This window comes from Ursus arctos, chromosome X, assembly GCF_023065955.2.
Source record: "Ursus arctos isolate Adak ecotype North America chromosome X, UrsArc2.0, whole genome shotgun sequence".
Classification (NCBI taxonomy): Eukaryota; Metazoa; Chordata; class Mammalia; order Carnivora; family Ursidae; genus Ursus; species Ursus arctos.
Window position 1 is genome coordinate 40,644,210 of NC_079873.1, and position 23,933 is coordinate 40,668,142.

The window sequence follows — 23,933 nt, forward strand, 5'->3', positions numbered from 1 at the left end:
GTATATTGGCTCCACCAGATACTCCGGGATAATGGCCTTGTCTTAAGGTCAGCCGATTAGCAACTTTAATTCCCTTTTGCAGTGCAACCTAACATATTCACAGGTCTCAGGAATTAGGATGTGATCATCTTTGGGGGTGGGGGCAGTAATCTGCCTGCCACACGCGCAAAAAGTAAAAAACTGCCAAACCTCTGCTAAAGTTGTCATCACAACATCCTCTACATTTAAATTTTTCATAACTCTCTAAGCCAAAAAAAAAGATTATGAAAAACCTTTATCAGTTAAGATGCTTTTGTCTGGAAGTAACAGAAACTGACTTGAACCAGCTCGACCAATTAAGGGAATAGATGGGGTGCACCTGGCTGGCTGTCGGTGAAGCATCTGCCTTCGGTTCAGGTCATGATCCCGGGGTCCTGGGATCGAGTCCCGCATCGGGCTCCTTGCTCAGCGGGGAGTCTGCTTCTCCCCTCTACCTGCCGCTCTCCCTGCTTGTGTGCTCTCTCTTTCTCTTTGTCAGATAAATAAATAAAATCTTAAAGAGAGAGAATAGATGAACTCACAGAAAGAGGAAGTGGCTTCGGGTTGGCTCAATGCCGTCTCAGAAGCCCCGGATTCCTCCTATCCCTTTCCACTGCAGCATCCTGAGGCTCGCTTGAATGCAGGAAAAGGTGGGATGGGGGGGCGGGTTCCAGGGAGGCCAAAGGCCATCTCCCACGAGCGAGTGGAGAGTTGCCATCCCAGGCCAGGCTGTCCAACCATTGGCCCACCGGGATCTTCACCATTGTCAGTCCACACTGACCTGTGCTGGTGGGGGCACAATGGCCCGGAGGCCTGCCTTCCTGAGTCAGTGAGTGGCAGCGGGCCACCCGCGTCTCCAGGCCTGGCAAAGGGCTGCATTCCTCAGGCATAGGCCAGCCCTTGGCCTGTGCTTTCTGCACGACTAGGGAGCCGCATGGCCCGCCAACCATGGGCACATGGTCAGGCTGCCTTTTGCCTTCTCTCCCTTCTGCCTGGCTGGGCTCGCCTGGGCCTCTGGAAGCCAGGGTGGTGCTGAGGCTGGAGCAGGTCCACCTGGAACCTGGCCAGGCCCGGGGTCTAGAGAGGAGCTGGGAGGAGAGGGCTTGTACCCCACAGGCCTCAGTCCAGCATCCTGAGCAACCCGCCCACGGATGTCCGGCCCGCTATCCTAAGTGGCTCGGTTGCTCCCACGCTGCTCCTGTGCGTTCTCATCTCCAAGTGCTCTACACATGCTGTTCCTTCTGCTGGCATAGTCTGTCTCTTTTCCTTCTGCTCAGTTAACTCCCTATCCTTCAAATTTCGACTAAGAGGTCACTGCCCTGAGGACTGCTTCCTGGCACCCCACCTCGATGTGGTGGGCTGAACAATGGCCCTCCAAAAGGTATCCAGCTCCTAATCCCTGGAATTTGTGAATATTCACTTATGTGGCAAAAAAAAAAAAAAGGACTTAGGTGTTATTAAGTTAAGGGTCCGGGGGCACCGGGTGGCTCAGTCAGTTAGGCAACCAACTCTTTATTTCAGCTCAGGTCATGACCTCAGAGTTGTGGGATCATGCCTGGCATCGGGCTCCAAGATTCTCTCTCTCCCCCTCCCTCTGCCCCTTTCCCCCCAAAAAAGTTAAGGATCCGTGATGGGGAGATTATCTTGATTTTCCAGGTGGGCCCTAGATGTAACCACAGATATCTTTGTAAGAGGGTAGCCGAGAGGGATTTGAGACAGAAGAGGAGAAGACAGGGGCGCCTGGGTGGCTCAGTCGGTGAAGTGTCTGCTTTCAGCTCAGGTCATGATCCCAGGGTCCTAGGATCAAGCTCCACGTCAGGCTCCCTGTTCAGCGGGGAGCCTGCTTCTGCTTCTCCCTCTGTCTGCTGCTCCCTGTGCTTGTGCTCTCTCTCTGCCAAATAAATAAATAAAATCTTTAAAAAAAACAGAAGAGGAGAAGACACACATGCAGAGGAGGTGGCAGTGTGATCACAGAGGTGGAGATTGGACTGATGCAGCCATAAGCCAAGGGATGCTGGCAGCTTCTTCTAGCAGCAGACCTCACCTTTCCCTCCTGTCCTTCTTAAATCCACTCAGCCTCAGCAGTTTAGGACTATAAAGTCCAGCAGAGACCATCTTGTCTAACCTCCTCACTGAACAAATGGGGAAACTGAGGCACAGAGAGGGCCAGGGACCTGTTCAAACTCACCCAGTGTGACATTAGCCACAGAGCTAAGGCTGGAAACTGGACCTGGATGTGGGCCCCTGCTCTGTCTCAGGAGTCCCTTGTAAACACTCAGAGTGACCTCTTCAAGGACAACCAAAATGACCTTGATCACAGAGGGAAGAGAAATTCTTGCCCCTGCCAGGCGGTAGGAGACAGGAGCCAAGTAGCCTCTAGACCTTCCCCATTCAAGACTTGGTGGGCCTTCCCTGTCATGTGGTGGATTCCACAGCCCAGCCCCCATGTCCAGGTTAAGGCCACAGGGCCACCAACACATAGAGTGTCTTTTGAGACCACTGAGCTCAACTCCTTCTGTACAGAAGAGGAAACTGAGGCCCAAAGAGGGCAAGGGACAGAACCCAGACCACACAGTGGCTCCAATGCGGAACGAGGGCTAGAACTCAACTCACCTTGCCTCCCTTTCTGTGGTTCTATAGGCGATGCTTTCCACTGCCTCCCTACATTCCTCACACCCATTCCCTCCCTCTCCACTACTCCATCCCCACGTTCTCCAGATGGTAGGTGGAGGTCCCCTGTTCTTTATTTTTTTAAGATTTTATTTATTTGTCACAGAGAGAGAGAGAGAGCGAGCACAAGCAGGAGGAACAGCAGGCAGAGGGAGAAGCAGGGTCCCCACTGAACAGGGGGCCTGATGAGGGACTCAATCCCAGGTCCCTGGCATCATGACCTGAGCCGAAGGCAGACGCTTAACTGACTGAGCCACACAGGTGTCCCTGGAGGTCCCCTGTTCTTAAGGAGCATAAATTCCTCCCCAAGACCAAGGGGAGGGATTATGATTAGTCTAAACCATGTCCTAGCAATTTTGCTTCCTTTGAATAATTTTGAATGTCAGGGAGGGACATTTGGTGCAGTTTTGGCCAATGAGATACAAGGGATAATCTATAGGGAAGGCTGTTCAGCCCAAATAAAAAGACAATGCCTCATTAGGAGAAAGCCTTTGTCCTGATCCCTTTGTCCTGCACTGGATACAGACGTGAGGTCTAGAAGTACAGCAGCCTTCTTGGGACTATGAGGCAAGAACCATGAGGAACAAAGTCAGCATGCTTAAAGATGGTGGAGATGAAGGGGGAAGGAAACATTGACTCTGCTTACAATAGCATTGAACCTGAGACTGTCAATCTCAAACTTTCTGCTAAAGGGAGGAAATAAACCCTTCTCACTAAAACGCACCCTAGCAGAGCTTTCTGTTAGTTACAGGGTGAAGAATGCCTGAGAAAGTCCCTTTACATATAATCTCTTAACTACCCTTTGGGACAGCCAGGCTAGGTCTTATGTTGTAGGAACATCCAATGACCCTGGAGGTGGCCATGATTTGGGAAGCCCTGGCTGCTGTCCCACTGGTTTTTCTGGGGCTTTGTTCTGGGAGAAGTGCTTGGGCCGGTGGTGAGCAGGGAGGGAGCATGTCGGGTCTCAGTACCCTCCCCAGCAGGTGCCTCTATTCTATGGAGAAAAAGAAATCTGCTGGTGGAGACATTTAGTGAAGTCAAAGCTCTCTTTAATCTGTCTATGAATAGCAGTAGCTAAATTATATGAACTCTTGACGTACCCTGAAGCCCATTATGAAAGCCTGGCCAAGCCACAGAGCCCTGGAGCCTCGTCCACCTGCAGATCTCTGAAGAACCAGGCTCCGCATCCAGGCAGTGGAGCCAGTGTCCAGCTTGGAGGTGCAGATGCCCTTCCAGCCCCGTCATCCTGGCCGGAGCTCTGCCGGCTGTGAAGGAAGGATGAACACCTCCTAGAAGCCAGGAGGCCCTCTTGGAAGAAGACTCCCCCTGCTCACCCCATGAGCTCCTTAGCTTGCAGAGCCCATTTCCGCAGAGGGTTCGATCTGCCCAACACTGTGTATTCTGGAATTAATTCTGCAGTAACAAACCAACCCCATGATGTCAGTGGTTTCAACTAATAAGACACGTTTATTTCTTGCTCTCATCACAGACTAACAGGGCTGTTCTCGGTTGATAGGTGGACTGCCAGGTGGTAGCTGAGGACCCCAGGCTCCTTGCGCACTGTGGCTGTGCACTGCGCTGGAGCTCTGGACCTCCGAAAGAGGGACAAAGAGCAAATGGAGAAAGCACCACCGCAGACCTTCCAGGCAATAGATCATCAACGTTTCTCTTGCTCAGGCACCCCCAGGCCCCATGAAAAGAGTCAGTCTGTGGGGTCTTACATGGCAATGTGCTCGCTTTGGCCGTACAGATACAAAAAGTGAGGCCGGCTTTTGAGAGCCTGTCCTGTGCATGGCTCAGGTGTGATAAAAGATAAACTGAGGCACGCTTAAATTGTCAGTTTCTTGGAGCCTAAGGCAACCAGAGCTGGGCAGCACCGCACAGGAAGTAGTGAGGAGTGCTAACGACAGGAGCCAGGAGCGAGGGGAAGTCTCAGACGGGAAGCAAAGGGAGGAGATTATTTGATGGGCTGGAGCTGAGGCGGTGGCCTTATCCGGGAAAGCCTAGCTGGCTGTTTGAGATGGTTGTTCTAACATTTTGGTTTCTTGGGTGCAAGTGCACCGCTCTGGCTCAGGTTTCAGTTTGCTTACTGAGGCTACCAAGGCCTCAGAGCCACCTCGCTCCAACGGCCTCCTTGTCGAAGTACTTTTAACAGGTGGTATTTGAGCTTTGCCCTCTTAATCAGGGTCACCAAACGGACGGCTCTAGCATCATTCCATCCCGTTCTGTGGGACATCATGAATGTGCACACCCCTGTGTGTGATACCAGAAGCGTCCCCATCCCAGTGTGTAACCCCAGGAGTGCCCACCCCCCAAGTGCGTGGCACCAGCAGTGTCCACACCCCAGCGATGATAGTGAGTGTTCAGTGTGCGTGACCCCAGAGGTGTGGGACCAGCGTGTGTGACCCCAGTAGTGTCCAAATACCCATTTGTGTGACTGCAGAGATGTCCACGCCCAGTCTGCGTGACCCAAGAGAATTCACATCGTGATTTGTTTGACGCCAGGGCCACCCACACCTGCGACCTCAGCAGTGCCCAGTCCCAAGGCTCTACCAGGGAGTGTCCTGAAACTACCCTGTGTGACCACAGGAGTGTCTACACCTCAGTTGCTTTCCTTTTTTTTTTAAGATTTTATTTATTTATTGGACAGAGAGAGACAGCGAGAGAGGGAACACAAGCAGGGGGAGTGGGAGAGGGAGAAGCAGGCTTCCCGCTGAGCAGGGAGCCCAATGTGGGGCTCAATCTCAGGACCCTGGGATCATGACCTGAGCCGAAGGCAGATGCTTAATGACTGAGCCACCCAGGTGCCTTACACCTCAGTTTCTGACCTGAGAGGTGCCAACACATCATTTCTTGGACCAAAGAACTATCCCCACCTCAGTCACAACAATCCCAAAAGTGTCTACTCCTCGGTCTGTGTAACACCATAGATGTTCACAGCCCAATCTGTGCAACACAGGGAGGGCCTGATCCACAGTGTGTGTGATATCCGGAGTCTCCACTCCCCAGTGTGTTTTAATGTCAAGAGTGTCCCAAGCTCCTTCCGTGTGACCCCAAAGATTTCCACTCTCCAGTGTGTGTGACAGACGCCTTGGAGTGTTCACACCTCTGAGTGACCCTGTGTCTGTCCACACCCCAGCATGAGTGACTCCAGGAATGTCCAAACCTCCATCTTAGTGATCCCACGTCTGTCCACACCCACTCATTCTTACCTCATAGTTGTCTACACCGTAGGCTGTCTGAGCCCAGGAGTGCCCACGTCCCAGTCTGAGTGACCCCAAAAGCTCCACAATCCAATCTGCTATCTGAACCCTGGGATGTCCACACTCTGATATGTGTGACCCTGTGAATGTCTACTAGCCAGTCTGGGTGACCCAGGAGTGTCTACTCCTTAGCATGTATGACTCCAGAAGCCTCCACATGCAAATCTGTTTGACCCGAGGACCGTCCACACCGCGGTTTGTCTCACTACAATAGTGTCAACACACTAGTCGATCTGAGCGCAGAAACGTCTACAACCCATTCTGTGCAACCCCAAGAGTGTGCAGTCTCCAGTGTGTGTGATTCAAGGAGTATCCACTCCCTAGTGTGTGTGACTTCTGGATTGCCCAGACCCCCACCTGAGTAACCCAAGGCTGTCCACCCCCCAGTGTACGCTACCTCATGTGATGGCCACACGCCTGTCTATGTGGCCCCCACACCCCACTCTGTGTGGCTCCAGGTTTATGCACACCCCTGTCTCTGTGATCCGCAAGGGTGTCCACAAAACAGTGTCACGATGCTACATTCGAAGACAGTACTGGATTCCTCAGTGCTGTGTCCCTGCGCACCCTCTGTGGGTGTGACCTGTGAGGGGCCCTTCATGCCTAATTCAGTGGACCACTGTCCCCAGCTTCTGCCCACACCATTAAGTGGCCTCTTCTAATCCTATTTCCCCTCACTCTCTCCAGGAGACCATTGAATTCCCATATCCTCCTCCCTGACCCCACACACATAGGTCCACATCCCTAAATAGACCGTCCCAGCCCCAGCCCCTGCAGATCTTGGAGAGAGCAAAGGCCAATGCAGCCAGCCTCCTGCCACAGACCCCACCCCGCAGAGAGCAGTGGAGCGGCAGCCAGTAGAGGCACCGCTGATGGGAGTAAAACCTTCCAGGATCTCGTGAAACATCTATGGGAATCAACTTCTTACACTCCCTTCCTCCCCAACTAGAATGTCGGCTCCACGTGGGCAAGGACCTTTGTCCAATCCAGTTCTTCGATGTCTCTCCAGCACCTAGAACAGCAGTCGGTACACGGAACACGTTCCTTAGGAGTTTGATGCATGAAAAAACCCTCTGACCCAGCCATTCCACTTCTAACTCCATCTAACACGTACACACATTCTCCGAGCTGCGTGCACAAGGCTGGTGGGAGCGAACGACTGGGACGACCTGGTACATCTCCATAGAGAGCCGATGCCTATTGCAGAGTGAAAGGGATGCTGGTTTGGGTTCTACCGTGGAGCACCCGCTGCCCATGAGGCAGGATGCGTGGGACGTGTGGGTGCCTGTGGGGGTGGGGACGCCTTCCACAGAACAGGCTGTTGACAAGGGAAAGCAGGTGGGAGCTGGTCGTGGTGATGTGTCTGTGTGTGCGTGTGTGTGTGTGTAAGGAAACACCAGAAACTGACCTCAGTGGAAATTTTTGGAGTATGGAGGCGGGATGACCTTGTACTCCATATACTGATGCACTGTTGAAACCTTTTACACAAACCTATATTCATGTATTATAAGGGAAAATCATATGCTAAAATCAGTATGCATAGTACAGAGAACTTGTGTATGTTGGGGGGGAGTACTTGGGGTGTGCCTAGGGACAAGAATCTCAAACTCAATGCCCCAGGGCCTAGACCAGTAACCCCCAAGAGAGATGGAACTCAGTTCAGGGTAAGTAAGCAGCAGTGGGACTGATGAAAGTTCCTGACTCTCAGCAGTGGAGGGAGTGGGCGTGGTAAGGGATGGGGGGGATGGGGGAAACCCTCAAAGCTCACACCCCAAAAGAACTCAGAAACATTGCACCCTGGGACACAGAACACTTAATAACGTAAGAGATCTTGGCTCGGAAACAGACCCCCAAGTCAGTGGTCATACCCCAACTCAGCTTTTAACTTCACACCCTGGATACAAACGCTGACTCTCAAACAGATCAGAGATCTTACACTCTGGGGACACTAGCCTACGTAGACTAGAGGCCTCGCACCCTAGAATAGACCCCTCCCCCCCGCCATACTCGGGATGGGTGGTTTTTCTGTGTTATTACAAAGTAGTCCCTTATACATACACCTTGTAAAGGACTGAATGTTTGTGTCCCCCCCAAATTCATATGTTGAAGTCCCAGCCCTCAATGTGATGGTATTAGGAGGTGAAGTCTTGGCGGGGGGTGATTAGGATTTTGATGAGGTCACGAGCATGGGGTCTTCGTGATGGGAATAGTGCCCTTACAAGAAGAGACCAGAGAGCCTGTGCTTTCTCTCCACCATGTGAGGACACAGAGAGAAGGTGGTCGTCCTCAAGCCCGGAAGAGAGACGTCACCAGCACGTGACCCTGCTGGCACCCCGATCTCAGACTTCTGACCTCCAGAAGTGCTAGAGAATCAATTTTTGTTGTTTAAGCCGCCCAGTCTGTGGTACTCTGTTATGGTGGCCTGAGCTGAGTCAGACCTCAAGCTTTACTTTCAAGGCCCTGAGTTTTATATCAGAGTCCTTGTACTCGCACTGCCTACCTCTGTCACCACCAGCATTCCTCAGCCTGTAGCCCTCCCATTCCTGCCCCTTGATCCCTGGGCACTGAGCCAGAGGGTTGTCTGGAGACTCCAGGGCAAGGACACCTAGCCTGGCATGCTGCGTTTTCTGCCCTCCAGGCTGCCAGCCAGGATGTGGGACGGAACTTCCCAGAAGCAGGTGAGTGGGGTGGTCCCAGGGGCCAGGGGCACGGGTGTTCACACCAAGGCTGGAGATCCCTCAGCCCAGGCCTGGTAACCTGCTTCCCTTCTTTGTGGGCTATCCTGGGGTGTTGGCATCCATTTTCCCATGCTCCTGTCTCTTCCTCTTTCAAAGACAAGCAGAGGGCAGCAGAGGGACACGGAAAGGCCCTGTTCTACTGCAGTCAGACAGCAACATGCCTGCAAGAATGGGCTGAGGGGCCGACTGCTCTGTTACCTCGGGCTGGCTCCAGGGAGCCAGTTCGGCCAGGAACGTCACGATGGGGCAGTGTGGGAAGGGACCAGGAACCCCGACACTGACCTTGGGATTCACTGTGAAGGAAACCTTGAAGAAGATTCTGTAGAAAAACAGGAGGCCAGAGGGAGGGCATCGTGTTCTGGGAACTCTATTATACAGAAAGAGTTACTGTGAGGAATAAAATGTATTTCACTTAGTGCTTAGAGCGGGGCTTGGCACAGAGTAAGCCCTACATGATTACTATGTCCTTTTACAAACCGGCCTCCCTGACGTCACCCCAACAACCCTGAACTACCTGTCCCTTGCCTTCCCACACTGATCATGCCTCACTCACTCTTGGATTCTAAACCACACTGGCCTTCTTCCGGTTCTTTAAGAGAACCAGCCCTGCTCATCCTTTAATTTGTGAGGATGGAGCTCCTTGTCCGCAAAACAGGATCTGGGGAGTGAATCCGAGTGGGCAGGGCATTGAAAAATGGGAGGAACGGGTTGAGGTGATTTCCAATATACTCCCAAAATTGGGGGGGGGGGGCTAAAGCAGTGTGTAGGGGGAAATCTATAGTTCTAAATGCATAGATCAGGAAAGTAAAAAACCAATGACCTGAGCTTCCATATCAAGAAGCTGGAAAAGAAACAGCAAATTGAACCCCAAGAAAGTGGAAGGAAGGAATTATAAAGATAAGAGTAGAAACTGGTGAAACAGAAAACAAGCATCCATTGGATACAATCAACAAGGTCTTAGCTCGGCTCTTTGAACACATCAATAAAATATTAGTAATTTCTGTTTTCTGTCAAGCAATTAAGAGAAAAAATATAAACTACCAATATCAGGAATTATAAGGGGGTGCTATTACAGATCCTATAGACATTACAAGGTTTTTAACATACAACTTAATTTTCGGTGGAGCCCAAAGGTCAATTTCTCATTCTACTGCTTGTGTGTTCCCAGGGATCCTCTGTATCCATGAGGACAGCAGAGCTCAGCAACTTTGCTAATGCTTCCACCACCGATAAGAATAGAACAGCACGGGGTGGGGGGGTAAACAGAAGGGGGAATGAACCATGAGAGACTATGGACTCTGGGAAACAAACTGAGGGCTTCAGATGGGATGGGGGATGGGGGAATGGGATAGACCGGTGATGGGTATCAAGGAGGGCACGTATTGCATGGTGCACTGGGTGTTATATGCAAGTAATGAATCATGGAACTTTACATCAAAAACCAGGGATGTACTGTATGGTGACTAACATAATAAAAAACTATTATTAAAAAAAAAGAATAGGGGCGCCTGGGTGGCGCAGCGGTTAAGTGTCTGCCTTCGGCTCAGGGCGTGATCCCGGCGTTATGAGATCAAGCCCCACATCAGGCACCTCCGCTATGAGCCTGCTTCTTCCTCTCCCACTCCCCCTGCTTGTGTTCCCTCTCTCGCTGGCTGTCTCTATCTCTGTCGAATAAATAAATAAAATATTTTAAATAAATAAATAAATAAATAAATAAATAAATAAATAAATAAAAGAATAGAACAGCACAGTATTTTTTTTAAGCTGGGGCTCAGTGCAATCAATTGTTTAAAATGTAATGGATTGGGGGCACCTGGGTGGCACAGCGGTTAAGCGCCTGCCTTCGGCTCAGGGCGTGATCCCGGCATTCTGGGATCAAGCCCCACATCAGGCTCCTCTGCTATGAGCCTGCTTCTTCCTCTCCCACTCCCCCTGCTTGTGTTCCCTCTCTCGCTTATCTCTTAAATAAAAAAATAAAAATCTTTAAAAAAAATGTAATGGTTTGAAAGGAATTGCACACAGTGGAATGGAATGAATAAAATAGTATAGGGTGGAATGGAGTAGAATAGAATAGAAGTCAGACTTTGTGCTAGGCACTGGGCCTCATTGTTGTGGTAGATATCCACTAATTGAACAAATATTATTGAACATCTGCTAGTTGTTTGGGACACAGTGGGTAACAAAACAGAGAGAATATCTGCCCTTATGGAGTTTGTATTCTAGTCAGAGAGACAGATATTAGCATATGCATTAGACATGCATAAGGTTGTGAGGCCAAAAATACAAAGATGGCCCTTCTGAGGAACAGGCAAAAGGACAATGTAGCTTGAGATGGATGAGGCTGTAGAGACTAGGGGCCATGCTCGGGAGTCTAAAATTCAACAAGATGACCACGACAACATCATCATCATCACCGTGAACTCTTACAGCACTTGCTATGTGCCAGGTGTTGTTCTAAGCCCTTAAAAATCCAACTCTTTTTTTTAAAATGTTCACAATAATCTTATATGTATCAAATCATGCACATTTTACAGAAGGGGAAACCAAGGCACAGAGAGATTAATTAAACATCAGTCTGGCTCCCAGAATCGGTTCTTTTAACCACAATACTCTGCTACAGCACCAGACCACAGGCACCTTATAGTTCTGTAGCAGATGTCGTGTAAATACACAAATTATTAAAGAACGCAAATCAAGAGAAAGATCAGGTGGGAGGTGTGCTGAGGGCAGGAAGTAAGAAGGGAGGAGGTGTGTCTTCCCACTGGATGTCAAGGCGGATCTGTAAACACACATGCCTAGAAACATTTATGTCATCTGAGATGCTCCCTTCCTGTCCTGGCATAACTGAGGAGTGAGAAAAAAGGGGACTGGGTTCAACTGGCCAATGGAGGGCTTGTATTCATAGGGTTGGGCTTCCTCTGTGTCTTGTCATTCCTTGCAAAAGAGAGGAGTTCCAGCTTGGGGACAACAAGAGAGGGTTTGGTCTTGGTCCCCACTTCCCTTAACTTCATTTCTGTCCCTCTACAAGGGGAAAGAGAACAAGAAAACACTAGAGAGCGGTCATGGCAGACTCTTAAGAATCCACACATGGGTGATAAGATTCTACTCAAGTGGGCGCCTGGGTGGCTCCGTCAGTTAAGCATCCGCCTTAGGCTCAGGTCATGATCCCAGGGTCCTGGGATCAAGTCCTGCATTGGACTCCCTGCTCAGCAGGGAGTCTGCTTCCCCCTCTCCCTCTGCTGCCTCCCCTGCTTGTGCTCTCTCGCTCTCTCTCTCTCTCTCACTCTCCCTCTCTCTCAAATAAATAAAATCTTAAAAAAAAAAAAGACTCTACTCAAGTTTCCACCCCGGACTTTCCCCTGGAAATGGGGTTGAGGAAGAAATATAGTCCTTGTGGAGATGAAGGGAGGTGAAGAGAAGGAAACAGGAAACATGGGTGTGGCCAGTGGCAATGTGATCTCTTTAGAATTTTTTTTCTTTTTTAAGTCATGGAGGAACAGCAGTCAGACTCCTTCACCATGCCTTATCCATAGACTTGACCACATTGTGATGACGGTAAAGAGTATCAAAAACACCAGCATGTTTTATTCCAAGATCCTGGGCATGGAAGTCACAACTTTCAAGGTAATCACTTTCTCAAGTACAAACTGCAAATGAAGTAGAATTTGGTTATAATACTCTTAATCCCTCCCCCTAAAAACATCCCACAGGAAACCTGTGAGAAAAATTTAAAGGATCAATGTAGGAGATTCCAAACTCTGAAAAGTAGAACTTCCAGAGAGAATAGACAAAAAGGAGGGGAGGAATTTGCCATAAAAATAATGCAAGAGATCTTTCCAGTCTTTATCCAGAAAGAGTTAACTGAGTATCCAGCACATTGACACTTAGATATGTTCTTATGAAATTATACAACATCAAAGTGGAAATGACTATCTTAAGACCTTTCAAAGAGGTTAGAAAGAAAAGTAGCTCAGTCAGTAGAGCATGTGACTCTTGATCTTGGGGTTGTGAGTTCAAGCCCCACGTTGGTCATAGAGTTTCCTTAATAAAAAGTGTAGATATAAAGAGTCAGACATTTTGTGCACTTGCTTTGAAAATTGCTTGCGAGCATGCTACATCAAAACGAGGGATTAAGCCAGGAATAGGGAGGACATCAAAGTCAGGACACAGTGGATCCCAAGAGGAAGATTCCAGAAAGATAACTAGAAAACATTCAGTACAGTTTGGAACAGGTGAAAGAAACATCCCAAGAAAGAGAGAGAACCAAGGGAAAAAAGTGAAATAAGGTCATTTTCTGGTAGAATGGATATGGTATCAACTGTGGTGATAGAAAGGAAAGAAATAGGAAAATGATAAAAAAAAAAAAAAGAGGGAAGAGGTGGAGAGGGTGGGGACATGAAGAGGACAGGAGGGCCAGTGAGACACTAGCTGTAGTTCATCTATCAAAATGTAAAGATGCAAGTGGGTCTTTTAAAAATTATAAAGGAACTAAAAGAGGAACTACAAATGATAGAATTCTATTGGGAGGGGCGGTAATGTGGGTGAGCTAAATTCTTATCAGAGCAGGGAGACGAGTGAAAACGTCTCAAGTTGCTAAATCAAGAAAATGTCTAAAGTTGCCCATTATCAGTCACTTACTGTGTCTGGAGGTACGTAGGAGAAAACTCAATGAACAGTGGGTGGAAGAAGATAGAGTTTTCCTTTTTTTTTTTTTTTTTTATCATTTAACAACCCCTGTAGAAAGTTGGGGCTCAGGCAGGAGCTGGGAAAGAGGAGGACGTGAATGGGCCAGAAGTGCCAGTTCAGTGGGGCCGGAAGGTTTCCAGAAGCTCCACCCACAAGCTCTGCTGACATCTCATTGTCCAGTCCATCTTACATGGCCCCCCTCAGCAAGGAATGCTGGGAAATGTAGACTTTTTAAGCTGGGCACACAACTGACCCCACTGAAATTTGGGTTGTTTACAAGAAAAAAGGGAGAAATGTATATTATATTGTATTGCCTCTAGGGAATGCGACTGGATTGGGGTGGGGCAAGGGGCTGGGTTTTTTTTCATTAAAAGCCCCATTGTACTTCGATTTAACCTTGTTGGGGTAGGGAGGGGGCTTTGTCTCATGCTTATCTTGGGGGTTTAGCTCTCGGTTGTTCTTCCTCCCCAAATAGGGTGACCTGACAGTTAAGCATCTGCCTTCGGCTCGGATCATGATCCCAGGGTCCTGGGATCGAGCCCCACATCGAGCTCCCTGCTCAGTGGGGAGGCTGCTTCTCCCTCTGCCTGCCGCTCCCCCTGCTTGTTCTCTCTCTCTCTCTGTGTCAAATAAATAAATAAAATCTTAAAAAAAAATAGGGTGACCGGAAAGCATTGTGTTTTGGAGACCAGAAATTCAACCTCCACGAGGTGGGAAAGGAATTTGAACCCAAAGCTGCTCACCCAGTTCCTGGCTCCCTGGACATATGTCTGATCACAGAGGCACCTTTGGAGGAAATGGTCCAGCACCTCAAGGTGAGTTGGACATCCGTTCTTTTCGAGAAAGCTGCTGCCGTACAGCGGAAACCAAAGCACGACCCAGTCAGGTCTTCCTCAAATTTCAGACATAACAAGTTTTGTCACTTCCAGATAATTCTTGTACACAACTGTTTGCTCATTATTTTTGCTGACATCATTGTTTCATGTAAACAAGTCTATTTTAAAGGGAAACATTACATCACTTTCTAAAAGATTTTATTTATTCAAGACAGAGAGCACACAAGCAGGGGGAGCAGCAGAGGGAGAGGGAGAAGCAGGCTCTCCGCTGAGCAAGGAGCCTGATGCGGGGCTCAATCCCAGGACCCTGGGATCATGACCTGAGCAAAAGGCAGACGCTTAACCGACTGAGCCACCCAGGCGCCCCACATTACATCATTCTTGTAAAAAACAAACAAACCTAAATTCTTTTTACAGAAAAAGTACATGAAAAGCCCATTGTACCTTGACACAAAGGGAAGTTAACTTGTAAAAAACAAACAGCTATAAAAACACCAGTCCTGGGGCGCCGGGGTGGCTCAGTCGGTTAAGCTTCTGCCTTCGGCTCAGGTCATGATCGCAGAGTCCTGGGATCGAGCCCCACATTGGGGCTCCCTGTTCAGTGGGGAGCCTGCTTCTCCCTCTCCCTCTGCCCTTCCCCTCTATCAGTGCTCTCTCTCACTTGCTCTCTCTCAAATAAATAAATAAAATCTAAAAAAAAATACCAGTTGTTAGATTCTACGCACTTTCTTTCTCTGAACCGTCTGGGCCTGACATTACAAAGGGAAGTTTGGCAAATGGTTGAGGAGGTGCTAAGGACTTGTTAGCATCCACTAGAGGCTTGCTTCTTGGTATAATCAGGATTGAAATAGGGGGCACCTGGCTGGCTCTTTCAGAAGAGTATGTGACTCTTGATTGTGACGTTGTGAGTTTGAGCCCCACACTGGGTGTAGAGATTACTTAGTTAAAAAAAAAATAAAGGACTGAAATAGGATTGAAGAGGGAATATTTAGCTCAGTGTCTCTCTTTTAAAATGATTTCACATAAAGGGAGCATTTCTTCTCCTTTTGGGGAACACAGTTTAAGGTCTTGCATCTAATCTTTCTTTGGAAAGTTATCAGTGAAAAAGGGCCGTTCAGAACTAAAGTGGGGAAAGCATAGAGGGTTAAGAGCATGGACTTTGGTCCAGACTACCTGGGTTTAAATTCTGACTCTGTCACTTACTAGATAATACTAGGCACCGTTACCATCCCTTCTTTACAGATGAGGAAACTGAGGCACAGAGCAGTTAGGTACTATGCCCGAGGCCATACAGCTGGTCCATGGCTGGAACAGAGTGCGGGAGGGCAGAATGGCAAGAGATGAAGTCAGAAAGATATCAGGGACCTTCTGGGGATTACCTTTTGGTCTCACACATGGACTATGATGAATGACTTTTGTCTTTTCCTCCCACTTCAGGCTTGTGAGGTCCCCATTGAGGAGGGTCCAGTCCCCAGAACAGGGGCGAAAGGACCCATTATGTCCGTCTACTTCCGAGACCCTGATGGAAACCTGATTGAGGTGTCTAACTATATCACCCCCTGATCGAGGCTGGCCCTCCTCCACTCTGTTTGCGGCCATGTCTCCCTCTCCCTTCCTTCCTACAAACTCTCACTCAAGCCCAGAAGTCTCCAAGGACTGAGGACTTGGGCACTTCATTCTTCCTACTGCGGGGGGAGGGGGGAGCCGATTTGGGTTTGGGACCCAAACTACCTGTGTGAATATCTCCCATCCAAGGTCTCCCCTAATAAATTAATAATCTCTTGATTAATACGAGTTCTTCATCATTGTCTCAGTGTTATGTATGGATGTTTGTCTAGGGTGTGAGGTCTCTGAGCTGTTTGGGGTCAGTGACATCTCTGAGGACCAAATCCAGGCTCAACCCCTTGGGATTCAGGGCCCTGACAGATTTCTCCCTGTTAGTGAGCCTGTCGTTTTTCATCCTTTGGGAATTCACCTCACCCCTTCCAAGTGCTGCCTGCTGTGCCCTCCACCCCAGAGGCCTCACTGAACCTCAAGATCTCTGTGAGTCCCATGGAAACTTCAAGGACCACCGCAGATGATACGACGACCTCTTCCTGGAGTGCCTCATCTGATCACGCCCCCAGGGTATGCGGTACTGTCGGCCTTTGGATCTGTTAGGTCCAGACTCATCTCATTGATGCTAGACAGGTCAAAGACAAATCTCACCTGTGACTGTTCCCCCCCCCCCCCCGCCCAATACCACCCATTCATTCAACTCATAAACATATATTGAGCACCCACTGTGTGCTTGGCCCTGTTCCAGACACTGGGGAGACAGTGTTGAACAGAAGAGATAAGCATATCTAGGTTTGGGGAGCTGTCATTCTAGTGAGAGAGACGGAGAATAAATAAAATTAAGTAGGGAAAATACGAAGCATGTTGGAGGATGAGACATGATTTTGGAGGAAAAGAAAACATGGGAAAGATGGAACGCGGCTAAAAATCGCTGAGGCAGTTTCTGATGTGTAAGGGGATGGTAAGCGGGCCATCTTCACTGAGGAGCCATTCGAGCAGGGATCTGAGGAGGTGAGAGAGGGAGTGGCCCTGATAGCTGGAGGAAGAGCAGAACAGGCAGAGAGAACAGCCGGCGCCAAGACCCTGAAGAGTGGACGTGCCTAGCACGTGAGGAACAGTGAGGCCAGTGCAGAGGCAGCCCTGAATGTGCGGGGGGGGGGGGGGGGGGGCAGCAGGAGGTGAGGTCAGACAGCGGGCGGGGGACAGATTGTGTAGGGTCTCCTGGGCCTTGCAGAGAACTCTGGCTTTTACTCTGAGTGACAGGGGAGCCACGGAAGAGTCATGAGCGGAGGAAGGCCATGATTGACTTAGGATTTAACAGGCTCCCTCTGGCTGCTGTGAGGACAATAGGCTGGAGGGGCGAGGGTGGAAGCAGGGGGACCATGACGGGGAGGCTACTGCAGTGGTCCGGGTGAGCGATGCTGGTGCTGGCAGGGGAGGTGATAAAAAGTGGTTAGATTATGGAGATATCCTGAAGACAGAGACTGGACCAGTTTGCCAAGAGACAAAATGTCAACTAGGGAAGAGGTCCGAGGACACTTGGGTTCTGAAACAAGGATGAACCAGCAAACGAGGCAGGCAGAGAGGAAGGGGAAGAGAACGGCTTCCTGAACAAATGAGTGATGGATGAAGGAGCATGTCTGACGGTCTCCTGAAGTAAGCGAGCCCCTAGTCTTGTGGACTCTGGTCTCGAAACAGTCCCCAGCTGGTAGTTCAGCCAGACCCTATGAGTGAACCCCCAAAGAGCCCCAAAAAGGCCGGGAAGAGAGGATGTGTAAGGATGTGAGTTTCAGGGTGTGGAAGGCTCTGCCAAAAGCTGTAGCAGGTCTCCTATTTTAATGTTTTTATTATTTGCTTATTTACTTTTACAATTAAATGTTTATTGAAATAATATAAACTGGGGGTGCCTGGGTGGCTCAGTCAGTTAAGCATCTGCCCTCAGTTCAGGTCATGATCCCAGGGTCCTGGGATTGAGCCCCTTGTCGGGCTCCCTGCTCAGTGGGGAGCCTGCTTCTCCCTCTGGCCCTCCACCTGCTTGTGCTCTCTCTCTCTCAAATAAATAAATGATCTTAAAAAAATAATATAATATAAACTGTGAGTAATACAGATTGTTTTCAGCGTGATATCAGTATCACCCATTTCTCCTAGTAATAGATGATAGATAGCCAGATGAAACACAATAGTGGAAGGATCTAGAATAATAAATTTTATTACTAGGAGTCTCCCTCGAAGTCAGCAAACCCGACCTACTCACAGCCAAGGAAACAAATGAAATGGTCAGGACACGGACGATGGGCCAGGCACTTGCTCGGCGCTGTGCATATAAAAGTAAACAGAATGTGTTACGTGTACTCAAAGAGCTCGGAGCCAGGCTCATGGGCGACAGCATCCAGAAAGCAGGAAATCAGCACACAGCCGAATCAGTATTATGAGAAAAGCACGCTGAAGCTTCAAGGCGCACCCAGCTTGGGCTCGGGAGCAGCTCCCCGCAGGTCGAGTGTGAGAGCTGACCTGGGCAGGGTGAGCAGGTATCACACAGACAAGGAGCTTGTGAAACAATGCCCTAGGAAGGCCCAGGGGAGGGAAAACATAGTGCATGTGCTTAATCCAAGGAGTTCAAGTACAAAGTAATTCCAGTCCCAGATTCTGGAGACAATAGTCTCCCGGCTCCCAGGTCAATGCTATTTTTAGAGTACTATCTGCCTTTCTAGGTCTCCTGACAAGTATGTGATGATTCACAGGTATCGATACTCTTGCATAGAAAAAAAAGGAAGAAGCCATGGCTCATGCTTACCCAGGTACAGATATTAAGATTTTTTTGATGGCTGAGTAGTATTCCACTGTATATATATACCACATCTTCTTTACCCGTTCATCGACACAGTAAGATTTTCAAACTCTCTTGTTTGAAACGTCTCCTTGAGGAATGATTGGTTTGTATTATAGCCTTTCACTTCCCCCCCAGATTTGTGGGAATGAGGTCATGCCCTAAGTCTGGAAGGGACTTGAAGGAATCACTTTGTCAGTGGCCAAGGGAGCAGGAGGCAGTAAAGGAGCCATTATCTGTAGGGAACTCAAAAATTAATCCTGAAGCTAAAACTGTTCCACATTTTCTGATCACCACGTGGCGGCAACCCAGCAATTGTTAGTAATGTCAGTCATGAAACCCTCCTCCCTGCCAAGGCAAAGGGCTCCTGCTGACCCTCACCCCGTCTCTGCCCCTGCACTTAGATATCCTTGCATACGTAGAAGGCCTGGCACCCCCATGAGCTATATATAAGTCTGAAATCTCCACCTCGGCCCTCTCTTCCATTCATATTGCCACACATTCTCCTTTCCATTTCATTCCCTTTTGCAAACACAGCTGGAGTCGTCAAAATCACACATACAAAAAAAAAAAAAAAACCCCACATCAATGTTTCTCTCTCTACAATTATGACATTTCTCTCCAGTCAGGTTTCTCAGGGCTCAAGTCCCTTTTGAGCTGGGGATGACATCCAATGCCGCCACCCATGCATTGGCAGGCTTACCAGGTACGGTTCTCGCTCGTCCTCTCTGGCCGGGCCATCCAGCAGGCGCTCGGTAGGTTAAACACCGAGGGGTCTTTAATGCCCAGCTGCACATTGAAAAACTGTGCAGACAATATTACACTGTAACTTTGGGCACAGGTTTCCTGGACAGCATAACCATCTTTCACTGTATAAATGCCAATCCAGGTTTCATCTGATCTAGCTGGCTTTGGTCAGGCCCCTCCTGAAGAGTGATCTGCTCCTGGGGCCCCCTATGGAGTACTTGTCCTCCGAGGTGGCATTCTGAGAAATGTCTAGAGGTCCCAGGGCTCTGTCGGGGTGATCTTGTAGCACTGCTTGGTGGCTCGTTCAATCTGAAACACCAATCCATCCTTAGAGAACAAAATATATTCCAATAACCTCTTGCAGGGGCTCAGCACCTTTCACTCGTTCAGCACCCGTGCATGCTGGTTGAGCCCGTTGTAGGAGAGCACGGCTGCTGCACCTGCTGCTCTCCGCATACAGAACCTGGTGGGCCTCCCACTGCTGTGGCATCTGGCAAGGGCACAGGGTCCCCGGGGCGCCCCTAGTCCCTGCCCCCAGCGCTGCGGCCCCTTGGCCACCGAGGCCACCTAGAGTCAGAGGCCACCCAGCAGCCAGGTGCCCAGGGCCCCCTGGGCCATGTTTCCTGCTTATTTTTAAAAGACAGCTTGCCTTGGACCCAGAGTCATATGTCTGGAGATAGATGATTTATGAAAGGAAGAAGGAAGGAAGCAGAAAGGAGGGAGAGAAGGAGGGAGGGAAGGAGGGAGGGAGGAGGAAGGAAGGAAAGAAGAAAGGAAGAAAGGAAGGAAGGGAGGGAGGGAGGGGAGGGAGAGTGGACAGCAGATGGGTGAATGAATGAATGGGTACATAGATGGGTGGATGGATGGATGGGTGGGTGGATGTGTGGATGGATGGATGGATGGATGGATGGACGGAATGATATCCTCTGGCCCTAGAGAAACTCTTTCTCTTGTGTGTGCATACAGAGAGGAATATGAGTTTGTAAACTGCAGGTTTGCTGTAATACAGAAAAGACTGGAAACAACCCAAATGTCCCTCAGCAGATGAATGGTTAAACAAACTATGGTATAGCCACTCCATGGAATACTACTCAGCCATAAAAGGGAATAAACTTACAAGGCCAGCACTAAAGTAATACCAAAACCAGACAGAAACATATCAAGAAAACTACAGACCAATATCTCTTATGAATATAGATGCAGAAATCTTCAACAAAATACTAGTAAATAGAATTCAGCAATATATAAGGATTATACACCACAACAAAGTGGGATTTATCCTAGGAATGCAAGATTTGTTCAACATAAGAAAATCAATCAATGTAATATACCATATTAATAAAGGACAAAAACCACACGATCTTCTCAACAGATGCAGAAAAAGCATTTGACAAAACTCAATACCCTTTCATGATAAAAAAGACTCAACAAACTAGAAACAGATAAGAACTTCCTCAACCTTATAAAGTGAATCTACAAAAAACCTACAGCTAATATCATACTTAATGATGCAAGACTAAAAACTTTCTCCTGGAGATCAGGAACAAGACAAGGATATCCTCTCTCTCCACTTCTATTCGACAATGTACTAGAGGTTCTAACCAGGGCAATTAGGTAAGAAAAAGCAAAAGCATCCAGATTGGAAAAAAGAAGTAAAACTATCAGTATTTGCAGATGACATGATCTTATTCGGAGAAAATCTTAAGGAACCCACAACGAAACCATTACATATATATATAATATATATGAGTTCAGCAAGGTTGCAGGATACTAGATCATACAAGACTTAATCATATTTCTATACACTAGCAATGAACAGTCCAAAAATGAAATTAAGAAAACAATTCCATTTACAATAGCATAAAAAAGAATAAACTACTTAGTAATGCATTTAACAAAAGATGGGTAAGACTTGTACACTTAAAACCATAAAATGCTATTGAAAGAAATTAAATAGGGGCGCCTGGGTGGCTCAGTCAGTTAAGCGTCTGCCTTCGGCTCAGGTCATGATGGCAAGGTCAAGGGATTGAGCCCCACATTGGGCTCCTTGCTCAGTAGGGAGTCTGCTTCTCCCTCTCCCTCTGCTGCTCTCCCTGCTTGTGCTCTCTCTCTGCCTCTCTTGCTGTTAGATAGATAGATAAATCGATAGATAAAATCCTCATGGGTTGAAGACTTCATAGTATTAAGATAGCAATACTCCCCAAATTGATCTACAGGTTTGATGCAGTCCCTGTCAGAATCCCAGCCTGCTTCTTTGCAGAAATTACAAACTGATACTAAAATTCCTATGAAAATGCTAGGGACCTAGAATGGCTACAACAATCTTGAAAAAGAAAAACACAGTTGGAGAGCTCACACTTGCCGATTTAAAAACCTACTACATGGCTACAGTAATCAAGACTGGGTGGTACTGGCATAAAAACAGATATATAGATCAATAGAATAGAATCGAGAGTCCAGAAATAAACTCGGACACTATGGGCAACTGATTTCTGACAAGCGTGCCTAGACAATTAAATGGGGGAAAGAACAGTCTTTTCAACAAATGGTGCTGGGACAATTGGATATTATCCACACGTGAAAGAATGAAACTAGACCCCTACTTCACACCATGTATAAAAATTAACTTCAAAAAATCAAAAGACATGAGGGGTTCCTGGGTGGCTCAGTCATCAAGCGTCTGCCTTCGGCTCAGGGCATGATCCTGGCGTTCTGGGATCGAGCCCTGTATCAGGCTCCTCCGCTGGGAGCCTGCTTCTTCCTCTCCCATTCCCCCTGCTTGTGTTCCCTCTCTTGCTGCCTGTCTCTCTCTCCCTGTCAAATAAATAAATAAATAAATAAATAAATAAATAAATAAATATCTTTTTAAAAAATCAAGACATGAATGTAAGAGCCAAAACTACTAAACTTCTATAAGAAAACACAGGCATAAATCTTCCTGACTTTGGATTAGGCAATGGTTTCTTAGATAAGCAACCAAAGAAAAAACAAATTGCATTTCATCAAAACTAAAAGCTTTTGCACTTCAAGGGACACAAGAGAGTGAAAGGACAGCCCAAAAATAGGAGCAACTGTTTTCAAATCACATTATCTGATAAAGCCCTAGCATCCAGAATACATAAAGCACTCGTACTACTCGACAATATAGACGACCCAATTAAAAACAGGCAAAAGATTTGAATAGACAGTTGTCTAAGATACACAGATGGCCAACAAGCACATGAAAAGATGCTCAATGTCAATAATCATTAGGGAAATCAAATCAAATCACAACAAGGTATCACATCACAACCACTGGGATGACCAGAATCAAAGAGAACAATATCAAGTGTTGGAGAAGATGTGGATAACTTGGAATCCTCATGGAACCCCTGTGGAGAATACTTCTGCAATTTCTCAAAAAGTTAAACAGAGACCCGTCGAACGGCCCCACAATTCCGTTCCTCAGTGTATGCCCAAGAGAACTGCAAACATATGTCCACATAAAAATCTTAATATGAATGTTCGTAGCCGTATTATTTATTCATGACCCCCAAAACGTCAATTCATCAGATGAACAGACAAGCGTAATGTAGAATGTTGACACAATGAGGTATTATTCAGTCATAGAAAGGGATGAAGTAGCTGATCCATGCTACAATGTGAGCAAATCTTGGAAACTTTCTGCAAAGTTTAACTTTGCACAAAGAAGCCAGTCACAAAAGGCCACATATTATATGATTCCATTTGTATGAAAAGTCCAGAATAGGCAAATCCATGAGACAGAAAGTAGATTAGTAGTTTCTAGGGACTGCGGGGAGATGGATAATCGTATAGGGAATGTCTGCTAATGGGTACAGGCTTCTTTTTGGGGTGATGAAAATGTTCTGGAATTAGACAGTGGCGATAGTTGTACGACCTTATGAATATACTAACCACTGAAATGTACTGTTCAAAGGGTGAATTTGGTGGTATGCGAATGACATCTCAATAAAAAAGAATTAACTATTAATACACATGACAATATGGGTGAACGTCATAGACATTATGCAGAACAAGTTCAAATCCATGCCGAAAACCCCTGGTATTTTAAGCTGCTTATGGATACATACATACGAAGTAATGGAATGAAAATATTCACGAGGGAGATAAATACCAAACTCGAGGTAGTGGAAGGAGAGAGGAAAATGGACTTTGTACAAGAACTTCAGCTGGATCTGTTAATATCACATTGCTTTTAAAAATATCTGAAGCAAATAAGGCAAAATATTAACGTTTTACAAAGGGGAATGCTTGTTACAGTATGCTTTATACTTTCCTCTTAAAAAAATAAAACAAAACAGCCCAGTTCTGAGACAATCGTTGGACTCCTTAGCCAGGCTTTTGTTGACGTTTCCTCTCTGCACGATTGAGACCAAGGGGAGTTAGGATCTGCCCCTGGCCTGGTGGACTCCAGTCTGGAAGAGGCACAAACAGTGCACAGGCCATGGGCTGGGACAAAGCTCTAGAACCTCAGAAGACGCCAGGAAGAAGGGAACCAGGCAGGGAAGCCTTCCAGGAAGAGAGGATGTTGGGGCTGAGCCTCAGATGGAGGCTTGACAGAGGGGACGCT

At 47.7% G+C, this 23,933-nt stretch overlaps 1 protein-coding gene and 1 pseudogene across 1 annotated transcript; one reads left to right on the forward strand and one right to left on the reverse strand.

The window, feature by feature from the left end:
* Positions 1–8,348: 8,348 nt before the first annotated feature.
* GLOD5 (glyoxalase domain containing 5) lies at positions 8,349–15,986 on the forward strand. The gene is made up of 4 exons (XM_026513370.4): positions 8,349–8,629; positions 12,176–12,313; positions 14,035–14,190; positions 15,649–15,986. The coding sequence occupies exons 1-4, from the start codon at positions 8,567–8,569 to the stop codon at positions 15,772–15,774; spliced, it is 483 nt and encodes a 160-aa protein (XP_026369155.1). The 5' UTR covers positions 8,349–8,566; the 3' UTR covers positions 15,775–15,986.
* Positions 15,987–17,953: 1,967 nt separating this feature from the next.
* Positions 17,954–19,960, reverse strand: LOC113265927 (mammalian ependymin-related protein 1-like; annotated as a pseudogene).
* Between the last annotated feature and the right edge of the window lie 3,973 nt (positions 19,961–23,933).